General features: G+C 40.9%; 1 protein-coding gene across 6 annotated transcripts in view; it reads left to right on the top strand.

The window, feature by feature from the left end:
* Nucleotides 1-50: 50 nt before the first annotated feature.
* RBM33 (RNA binding motif protein 33) overlaps nucleotides 51-11,606 on the top strand; it is a 162,346-nt gene continuing 150,790 nt past the window's right edge. For 3 of the 6 annotated variants that reach the window (XM_045004270.1, XM_045004271.1, XM_045004269.1), the window contains exon 1: nucleotides 52-420. In XM_045004270.1, coding sequence (XP_044860205.1) covers nucleotides 396-420 — 25 coding nt within the window. In that variant the 5' untranslated portion in view covers nucleotides 52-395. Of the gene's footprint in view, nucleotides 421-11,606 lie in introns of all 6 variants that reach the window. The other 3 variants (XM_045004268.1, XM_045004267.1, XM_045004272.1) reach the window with 2 other exon arrangements.

Below are 11,606 nucleotides of genomic sequence, written 5' to 3'. Positions count from 1 at the left end.
GCATTGCGTCTCAGTCTTTTTGTATTTCCGGTAGAGGCAAGTGTGGCGCATGCGCTTATCGTGACAGCCTCGGCGCGGCCTTCCTCAGACAACCAACCAGCGGCCTTTCTTTGCCTTCCGCTCCTGGAGGGAAGGGTTGGCCCTCCACTATCCCATGATGCTGTGCGGCCGCGACCCCCAGCCGTCAGTGGCGGCCGCCATGTTGTGCTAGTTTGTTGTTCTCTTGCGGCTGGTGGTGCGGAGCGGGCGGCGGGAGGGCGGAGTATCCTCGCCCCCTGCAGCCGGGCGCCGAGCGGGGCCTGCGCCCGAGGCCTTCCCCCCCCCCCTCCGAGCCCTCATTGCAGCTGCGGGAGACACCGCCAGGAGCGGCCGCCGCCCGCGCAGGAGGAGGCGCCATGGCTGCTGCCTTGGGAGGAGCAGGTAGCTGAGACCTGCGGTGCGACTGCCTGGGGAGGGGGCGTGGGCAGCGGTGGCGCTAGGAGTTATGGCGCGGGCCTAGGGGGACTGCGGGGGAGCTGACGAGAGCTTTGGCCATGGGGCCGGGCGGGGGGCTTACGGCGCTGAAGGGGGCCTGCAGGTGGCGTCCATGGGGATCTCCTGAGGGGTGTCCCGGTCTGGCTTCCTGTGCTAGGGATCGTAGCTTCCCCGAGCAGAAGCGCTGCGGAGCGAAATTGACTCGGTTCTGGTCAGTTTCGCGGTTGCTCGACAGGCTTCGAATAACTGACCAGGCCCGTGAGTTGCTCTTGTGATACCTGGGGAAATTGTGGGCAGCAGCCAAGGGGCTGGTGTGGGAAGCCTGAAGGTGTCACTGATTCACTTTTAGAAAGATCTTTTCCCATTCGCAAGGGCTGTACGCTTTTACAAAATGAAAGTTTCTATAGTTTGTGTTTTTGGCGCTCTCTTGCCAGGAAAGGCTTCTTTTTCATCACTGGCACAGCAGATTTCCCAAGCTTTGGACTGGATGAGACCTAATAGGTCTATTTTCATCTCGTATTTTTATTCAAAGCCTTTTATTCCAGTGACATTTATAATCAGAGTATGTTACCACTTCGCCAGTATTAATAACTTATCCTAAAAAACACCTTGTGAGGTAGTTATCCCTATTATACAAATGGATAATTGAAGCACAGACAGATTAATTAACTTGCTCATAGTCACATAGAAAATGTGTGACACAGCCAAGATTTCAGTGCCAGAACTCTTAACCACTGGGCCATTCTTTCTTGAGTTGTATGAGTATAAAATTAAAATAGCATATTGCTTTGTCTTGTCCTATTCTAAATGTCTCAAGCAATATTTTACATATCTACAAAATGCAATCTTTAAGAGTTAAAGATGGAAAAGATATTCTGGGTCACATCTAATCAGTTCTTCAGAAAAGTTTAATGTAAAATTGTATTCAACTTCTCCCTGCCCTGTAGCTCTTGGGAATCAGTTTCATTAGGAAATATACTTGTATTTAAATACTTTTAAACAGTTTTTTTACAGTTGGGTTAGCTGATAGGATGCTGCCCCTTTGGTAGAAACAATGGCAAGTTATGATTATCATTTGCACTAATTATGAGCAAACCCAGTTGGGAACAAGATTTACTTAAAGAAACTGTCATAGTGCTGAACATGGGTATCGTTGTCTACACAGATAAGTCAGGTAACATCATGTTAACTGTAGCTCAATTGTTAAAAAGAATGTAAACATAATTAAAGTTCCTAGTGAAGATAAGCCCTTAAAAGAAAATGATTGTCAATATTTAATTGTTAAAAGTTGGAAAAAGGGGGGAGGATTTTGGGGTAGGATCAGAATGCGAGCAACACGGGTGCAAGTATACATGATTGTAAATACCTTTGAGGGCATCAAGTTTTAATGGTGTCAAATATTGTTTTGCATGTTTTTTTTTCAAAACCTTGAGGTGACTAGATGAAAGAAACTAGTGCATTTGTTATGTGAAAGTGAACTCTGAAAACTTGGGTTCTGTTACTGAGGTTTTTACAATTCACATTGTAAAAACACTTGATATTTTGTGGGAAGGAAAAATGTCATTTTTAGGTGTTTTTAAAAACTATTGCAAGCTGCATGGGCATCCTTTTGTGTGAAAACATGTGTATGACAGGCAAGATCAGGGGGCTGGAGTTGATCAAAATGTTGTTTCAAGCTACAATTATATTATTATTTGTCCTACTGTAGTGCCTAGGAGCCCTAGTCATGGACCAGGACCCCATTGTGCTAAGTGTGGTTCAAAAAAATGTTTGTTCAGCGTCAGCATTGCGTTCAGTAATGAACAGAGGTTGGGAAGATGTGGCTCTTGTCCCAGTGAGCTTACAATATAGGCTTTGTATTACTTAAAAAAAAAAAAAAGTGTTGCACGTTGAAATAGTTCTCCCAATGTAATATTGTAGTGTAGACAAAGTGCACATAAAGACTATCTCAATGTAGCTAGTAGGGGTGAACCCCTGGTTAGGGTGGTGGTTAAATATATTATTCAATATTCCAACATGTGAAACTGTGCTAGATGCTTTAATGTACAAGTAGAAAGACGACATCCCTTTCTGAAGAGTTTGCAATGTAATTTTAAACAAGTCACAGTAGTAAACAGTAGGTCAGGGATGTGGTGAGGAAAAACAAGGAACACAACAATGAGGTCATATTGTTACTCAATTTAGGTATGTGCGCACCTTGGTCAGTTTTTAAATAAATATGCATTAATGTTGTAGATTCAATTCTTGTTCCCATCGCAGAATTGAGTTTAAGGAATGAGGAGAGGAGAGTAATGGCTGGGTGGTCTAGAATAGGGTGGCCACTTCCTGTGTACGGGATGATACAGTAACGAGACATGGAGATGGTTGTGGGAGAAATGAACAGGTTGGTGTTATTAGCTGGGTAGCCAATAAAGGACAATGTTGATTGCTGTGGCTTTGAAAGTAAAGATAAAAGTTGAAACTTGATGTAGTGAAGAAGCAGGGAGCCAGTGAAGGGGTGCAGAGAGGGAGTATGAAATGGTCAGAGCTGGTGAGGCAGATAACTTTAGCCAGGTGCATTTTATGCTGACTGGAAGGGAAGTGATGTCTCAGGGAAGCTCTGGAGGAAGAGGTTATAGTAGATAGTTTGGGTTTTGATGAGAGTCGGAGCTCTTTGGATAGAGAAGGGTTGAACCTACGAGAGAGAAAACATAATTTCTGCCACTAGCACTCTAGCATCCTTCCTTTTCTGCCACTAGCACTCTAGCATCCTTCCTTTCATCTTTGCCTGTTGTTGGCCATTGCACAATTCAGAGGTGTAGTATAACGCTTCACAGGTCCAGTTGAAATTGTTTGTCTCACTTCACTGTAACTTAATTTCTCTTGACAATAAAAGGCAGAACCTAGAGAGAGATTCCATTTTTGTGCAGTCAGATGGGCCGAGTCCTGGATATTTTTGTTTACCTATGATGCATACTACTTTGTCATGCTGTCTGACAGTTTACCAGTACTCTGTGTGTGTGCCATTTTGGCTATATTGAAACTTACTTTTGACAAGGGCCTACAAAAGTTAGGGTTTTGAAAATTACACAGATCTGAGGTCAGGACTAGTTGTATGTATCCAGTCATGGACCAGTGCCAATAAGCATTACTACTTTTAGGAACTAGTGGCAGATAGTTTTCATTTTCATGGCTAAAACCAACTCTTTTCATACCTTTGGAAAGCTGTCCTTGAAAGTCTTACCATTCTGATTACAGTATTCATAAAGTGCCATTGACTTCAGTGGGAATATCTCAATGAGTAAGTGCTCACACAAGCATAAGGATTGCACAATTTGGCCCTCAATGAGTGTTCTTCAGATCTTTTTGCCTCTTCAGTACATACAGACCATAATTTTATATAATTGTAATTTGACAAAATAAAGCTGTCAAATTATGTACAGTTCTGCATGTGATATTTATTAAAAAAAAAACGGAAAAGAATTTCAAGTCTTGGATAGCTATCATCAGTCGACTTAATGATTTGCTACAGAAGCTGTTGTTTATGGCAAACAATTAGCAAAGAATATTAATTAATAATGGTACATTGTCAGGGATTATGCACTGCTCTCTTGCTGATCATTGATCTAGGACCAGTGTTTGGAAAAACTACTAATTCACACAAAAATTTCTAAGCCCTGCCAGGTAAAAGAGAATGGAACTTAAAGAAAATATATTCATGTAATTCTGATTAGCTGTTTCTTCTCCCATCTCAACTTTAACAGTTTTAACAGCCCATGTTTCTCAAACACACTAGACACTAAATTTCTACACCATCTGAAAACAGAGGTTCCAGATTTTGAAAAAAGTAGCAGCACTGGTTAGACTCTAGCAGTTGTCAAAATAGCTGATGCAAGGTTACATTGAATTAGCCTGGAAAGATGGTACAGTAATTGAGTTTTTCAGCTTTCCCTCCATGTTAACAAAAACTTCCTGCAAGAAACAGTGCCAGCTTGGTTAGTTTGTTAAAATACCTGTTGAGGAAGCAGTTAACTAAACATAGAAGCAACTAAGAAAATACTTCTTGCCTACCGAACATTGGATTATATTGTAGGATATAATTTTTCTCCTGACTTTTACGTATATTTTTTGGACAAGGGGGACATTTACAAAGTTTTTTTTGATTTAATAAAATAGTGGGATGTTACATGGTATCAAATTCTTGTACTTTGACCAGCAATAATGAGAAGCATTGAAATGAAATGAAACATATAGGGTGGATTGATTTAAATGAAAATGCTTTACGGTAAATCATGGTTATGAATTTAGTTTAGCATTTGTACTTTTTAGTTATTTTCCTAAAGAAAGGTTGGTTCTAATTGATTGGTAAGTATTAAAACATGATGGTTGTAATTGAATATAGCCTCTGCATTAAATTTGGTGCTTCTTTTTGCTAACCAGCAAGATCTTCTATAGCTACACGCATTTATTTAAGCAATTTTATAGCTTAACTTACATTTTATTCAGATGCTTAATTTTTACATTTTTATTATGTTAGAAAATGATTCTTATTTACTAGGTGATTTTTTTTACTTATGATTTGTCAAGGTCTATGTGGATGGAAATTTAATTAAAAATACAAGCAGCATCTTAAAATTGTTTATTTTTAAAATAAAACTACCTGAAATGTGCTGGGTATATAAGAAAAAAGATTTATTAAAAATTTATTAAAACATGTTACGCTTAAAAACTAACTGATATATTCAACAAAGTATTATCAGTATTATCTTTAGTTAGTGAATTGAACTGCTTGTTTTGAGGTCACCATTTTCTTCAAGATTTTAGAACTAGTAAAACTCATCCTTTTACACTTAATTTTTATTTGTAGGTTGGAAAAGGAAAACAAGGTTTCCTGCTTTTTCACCTCCCAGTTGGTTTCTTAACTCTAGTTGAACTGAACTAGTTGATTCAACACAAATGGAAACATTGTTTCTGCATCTGCAGAAGAGCTACTGCTGTCAAAAACTGGTTTAGCCCTTCAACCAGTATTGGTTCCAGGTGCTTAGTGATTTCCACCAGTTCAGTGGTTTGACTTTCTTTAAACTTGGCAGCAAACGTATGCTTACTATTTTTGAAATTAATTTAAATGATGTTAGTTGTAGTAAATTTAGACCTTAATGTAGGTTGTCATGATTTCAAATTTAATTTTAATTAGGTTTATTTAAAACAATGTATTTCATTTAAAAAGTCCAGTTGAAATAAAAAGATTGATTTTTATCCCACACTGAAAACATATAACTTCCATACTGTTGGAGGCTTGCAGACTATTTTTGTCTGGTGATTGTGTGTGTGAGTGAGGCAGAATGGAATTGTGAAAGTAGAATGAATTGTATTGTAAAAATAGAAAGGATTAAAGAAATGCTGTGTATACCTTTAAGCAAAAGAGCTGAAGTGCTGCAATCCAGGTGTCAGGAATGCAGAGATTAAGGAAGCAATAATTGCTCCACTTAAGGGCGATTGGTGAAGTATTAGCCTTAGATTGATGTTAGTAAGGAAGTAGGATATGCATGCTGTGCCCCAGGTAAATTTTACAGTTTTGCTCTCTTTGTCCCTTTGTTTAGTTCGGCGGCCTTTTATCTGTATAAATAAGATAGTTTGTGTCTTGCATGGTGCTCACATTATCTGGATGTTATTAGCAGAGCACTGTGCTAATAAAACAGAGTGGTCTGACAAACTGTGAGTCCTGAGTCTAACTTTGACAATTTGGAGGTCCCACCGAGATGGCAACTGTCTTCACTGGGCCTTGTGATTCCTGACCGTTTTTGTAGGAAGACCGTGACAGCCGGCACCTGGGCATTTGGCCCGAGCGGTCCTCCACCAGAATGGAGAGGCACACGACCACAGTGAAGTCTACGCCATTGAACCTGTTGGTTCCCACTCTGTTCTGGTAGGGATCCTGGGATCTGACATCAGGAATCTGGTCAGGTAATTATTTCTGTGTTTTGTCCGGACTGAGGACTGTCCTGTCTCTGTGTCTATCCATCCTCCCTGTGGAGTGTTTGAGTCTGGGTGCTGTCTCCATCCAGGGATCGGCCGACCAAGGGGTTCCTGTCCCCGCAGTCTGAGTGAGTGGAATCTGCACAATCGCAGCCGCACCGCACTTTGGGTAAAACCCTTGGTGTGAAAGCAAGGGCGATTGAGGCAGTAGCCTGTGGGCTCCTTTTGTGTGTTGCACCGGGCATCGCTCTGACGAACCCGAATTTCCTTCTTGTGTGATTGGTGTGTGAAGCCCTCCTATATGGGTAACCAGACGTCTAAGTCGGGACAGTTCCCTAAATGAACGCTGGCTCATTTTATTTATTTTAGGATGGGTCTGGACTCCTGTAAGAAGGGTCTGGACTCCTGTAAATTTCTGGGAAAATGGTCTAGGCTAACTCAGGGGGATCCCAAAACTCAGTGGCCACTGTTAGGATCTTGGGACAAAGACTGAGTGGACGTCTTAAAAGACAAACTCGGCCAACCTAAAACTAAATTGGCTAAAGAAGAGGTTAATTGTTTCATGCAGTGGGGGGAAGAGGCATATCGTAGGTGGACAAAATCAAAACTCGCCTCTCTCAAATATTCAAATAATTTAAAAGCTTTATTAAAAGCCTTCTCTCCCACCACCTGACCGAGCGCTCCCCTTTACCCCGTTCTTCAAACCCCGGATCGATCCCAACACCCTTCATACTTCCATCTCATTGTAAAAAGGACAAAAAGCCCCTTGTTCTGTTCCCCTTTGTTGTCTGCCTCAAAAACTGATTCTTTCATGTTCCACTACTAATTCAGCAAGGAGGGTTGGCTCCTCAACTAGCCCCCACCCTTCCTGGTCCCTGTCCTTAAACATTTCTTTCAAAATTGTGAAATGACCACAATATCACTCCACAAACGGTTCATTGAAGAAAAAAAAAAAGCAGGATCGGGCCCAGACAAGCAGGCAAGCAACAGATAAAGAAACTGAAAAACAGGTTGGAAGCCCTAAGGGCATAGTGTCAGGAGTAAAAAAAGCAGTAAGTGCAGGCATGGTGAAATCTGAGGTGATAAAGGTGTCATTTTGGGAGATAAACAAGTGATTTAAGGAAAGAGTGAAAAGTTAACTCTACAGAGGCTGGAGAGAATTAAGCAGTTAAACTTTGTGAAAATGTTAAAAAGGACCGTGTTAAAGGGAGAGAATTCTTGGTTTCTTTGCAGCCATTCTGAAGGAAAAATGGGCCCTTTTCCAAAAGAATGCCTGTAAATAATCCAAATATATATACAGCTATGTAAAAACAAAGCAATGTAAAGGAATGTTAAGGAAAAGAAAATGTGTATGTATCTATTTGTCTGTGAAAATATGTAAAGTTCTGAGAATCTAAACCAGCACATCTGGTTTGTAAAACTCCTGTTTTGTAGGTGTAAGAAACTGGTTTTGTTTTCATTTTTAATGCCGTTAAAAATTCATTTGACTCTTTAATTCAGAGTTGCAAAACTGACAGACCTTTTTGCAAGACACAGGTAATTAGTGTTGTTTGGCTTTGGGATTTAGCATTTAAGCCTTAAGGGGTAACTTAATTCTTTACAAAATTTAAAATGTTTTTAAATAAAGACCAAGTCATGGCTGCAATAGGGCAGTCAAAATCAGGAGCACAGGAAGAGATTCTGGAGTCTGTTTGGTTGTTTTTTTGTAACAATAGCAGATAAGAGCTGTAGTGAAAGAATAAAAAATTAACAGTGACCCTCTGAAGCAACAGCAGAGGTGAGGTGCACAAAACAAAAAGAGGCCCTGGCCAAAGAAACAGGAACAATCCGACAGGTGGCCCTCCAAAACTGTCAGGGATTGGACATAGTGCTGGCGGCCAAAGGAGGGACCTGTGCTCTCATTGGAAAACAATGTTGTGTGTTTATACCTGATGATACCAATGAGGTAATAGATCGCGCTAGCCACTTAGAACAAATCGTATATCTTCCCCATAAAGAGCCGAGTTCTTTATGGAAGTGGCTAAGTAACCTTTTCAATTTATCTGGCATAGAAAACTGGTTGTTTCAGGGAGTCCTGACTATCTTGTTTGGAATCCTAATAATTTTTGTATGTTTTCAGTTAGTCTCCTGTTGTATCCAAAATTGTGTAAGGCATGCCACCCAGGTGACTGCCCCAAAACAGAGTGCTAATATGATAATTTTAAATATCGCCGATGAACAAAGAGATAAAGAACGATTAATATGTGAAACCCAGAAAATGTTGGTCATGGCGTAGCTTGACCAAAAGGAGGGATTGTAAAAATAGAAAGGATTAAAGAAATGCTGTGTATACCTTTAAGCAAAAGAGCTGAAATGCTGCAGTCCAGGTGTCAGGAATGCAGACATTAAGGAAGCAATAATTGTTCCACTTAAGGGCAATTGGTGAAGTATTAGCCTTAGATTGATAAGAGTTAGCAAGGAAGTAGGATATGCATGCTGTGCCCCAGGTAAATTTTACAGTTTTGCTCTTTGTTCCTTTGTTTAGTTGTTGTCCTTTTATCTGTATAAATAAGATAGTTTGTGTCTTGCATGGTGCTTACATTATCTTGGTGTTATTAGCAGAGCACTGTGCTAATAAAACAGAGTGGTCTGACAGATGGTGAGTCCTGAGTCTAACTTTGACAGTATGGTCTAATGTTTTGCTTGGATGAGAGATTTTAGCCATCTCATCCAAGTGAAATGCTTGAACGCTGCATCTTAACAACAAGTATATAGGACAAGCTTTTTCTTAGCCTGCATTGGTATTGCTATAGGAAGCGTTATAAGAACACTGCTATGCAATCTTTCCAGCTGATTCATCTACCATCCTAATGGAGTCTTTAAAGGGCAATTTTTTATTTTAGCCTAGTAAACAAGGCTTTATGTATTTTTAGTGAAGGTTTTTGAAGAAGGAGCTAGTAGATACGGAAAGAAAAATGAGATCTCCTTGCTCTGTGGAAACTTGTCCTCAGAAAATCCTTACGATTTGCTGTCCCTTTTAAGCAGGATAATACCTGTAAACATTACCTGCTATACAACACTCAGAATCAAAAACTAATCAATCTACCAAATTATGGAAATGCGACTGTCAAACGCATGCAACAGTGCTCCCATGTACTAGAAAAATATAATGCAAGGAAAAATATTGCCAGCGAAATGAGCATACTATGTTAAGAAACCTTAATGCATGTTAAGGGATTGATGTTGGCCAATTCCAGAGGGAGGTCAAACTTATCTAACAAAATGGCTGACTTTCAGCCAGTGTGTGTGCAGTTTTGCACTGACTTCTTTCTTTGATAGGAGGGTTTCTTTTGTTATATTATTGTAGCGATACAGAGCCAAACAATGGACCACTTTTTTCCACTGATGTCCTTTATGTCTACCCTTCAATTGGGAAATCCTGGTATGTTTTGCACACAAATTTTCTTGTTTTCTTCCTTTGCAACCTGTGAAAGTTCATGTAGAGTGCTGGTGCCCTTAGTGAGTATCTTTCAGCCTCGCATCAAGTGCCTGATCTTATCCATGGTGGCGAGGTGGGAAAACAGAGAGAGTCATCTTGTTGTCTCACTACCTACTGTAGGAGAGCCTCAGGCATGCATGTGGGCTGGTAGGGGCCATTTTTGCAGCAAGTCTTGTGGTTTCCTGTCAGGTTGGGGTTTATTTTGTGTGTGTGAATTCTTCCTGCTGCTGTCTGAGAGTTGTGGAAAATGTTTGGCTGTCAGTCTTACACTACCTTGAATGGTACCTTACAATATGTACTAATTACTTATGCTGAACAATCTGTTTCATCTTGCATTTTGCTGTGACGCTGGGACTACTTTTCTCAGGGCTTGGCTACACTTGAAAATTGCAGCGCTGGGAGTTACAGCGCTGGTCGTGCAGCTGTGCAGGGCCAGCGCTGGTGTGTGGCCACACTCACAGCTACCAGCGCTGGTGTGTGGCCACATTTGCAGCATTTACAGCGCTGTTGGGAGTGCTGCATTATGGGCAGCTATCCCAGCATTCAAGTGGCAACAAACGTGCTTTTCAAAAGAGGGGGGGTGGATGGTGGTGTACTGTGACAGGGAGTGGGGAAGATAGAGAGAGTGGATTTTTGGAGCCAACACTGTGTGTTAGCTTCCCTGGATTGAAAAATCACAAAATGTTCGCGAACCCTTAGTCTTAATTGCAAACAGCCTGCATCCAACGCCGTTTTTCTGTCAAGCAAACTGCTTGCCTCTCATTTGATCGTTCACAGCCAGGTACAGATAGCTCCTGTTTGCTGTGATCAGTGTTTGTTTTTTAGATAAGCAGTTCAACGGAGCTCCGATTGGAGTTCACAACAAAACAAAGAGAGGCTGCATAACAAAACAAAGAGAGTAATTTAGTTAAAAGCATTCTGGGATATCTCCTTATTCCCTGGAGGCCAATAAAAGCGCTGGTGTGTGTCCACACTTGATGAGCAGCGCTGGATCACCAGCGCTGCAATCGCTACACCCCAACCTGGCCAGGTGTACAGCCAGCGCTGCAGCCAGGGAGTTGCAGCGCTGGATGTGCCTTGCAGGTGTGGACAGTTACTAATTGCAGCGCTGGAAAGCCTCTACCAGCGCTGCAACTTGCAAGTGTAGCCAAGCCCACAGACATGAAGAAGAGTTCTGTGTGGCTCGATAGCTTGTCTCTCACCAACAGAAGTTGGTCCAGTAAAAGATTATTACCTCATCTTCTCCCTCCCACCCCCGCGTCAGTTTTACAGTTTGTCTTCCCTTACATGTTATATTTTATGGGCAGGTAACCATGCTTGACATTAACATGAACTGCTTCATAAGAATTTCTCTGGGAGCATCATCCACCTCCACATGTAAAGTTTGTTCATTTACTTTTGGTTGTATTGTGAATTCCTGATATAAAGGCCTAAAAAGGAGGAGGGGGGGGGACTAAAATTTTTGTAGCTTCAGAAATGAAAAATTTACACGATTGTGACTTACTATTCTCCAAATAACACTAGTCATACAATGAATCAAAAAACACTTTGTTTAATATCTTGCAAACCATAAGTGTTAGAAATGAATGCTTTTCACTAGGGGTTCCTAAATTTATTTCTGTCATGACTCCGTTCTTGACTACCCAAATACTTGTAACCCTCTTATGGGCTCCTCTAACAATACATTTCAAAGTGTTAA

Source organism: Mauremys mutica, chromosome 2 (assembly GCF_020497125.1).
Source record: "Mauremys mutica isolate MM-2020 ecotype Southern chromosome 2, ASM2049712v1, whole genome shotgun sequence".
In the NCBI taxonomy this organism is placed as follows: domain Eukaryota; kingdom Metazoa; phylum Chordata; order Testudines; family Geoemydidae; genus Mauremys; species Mauremys mutica.
This window is presented reverse-complemented; position numbering and strand designations above follow the sequence as displayed.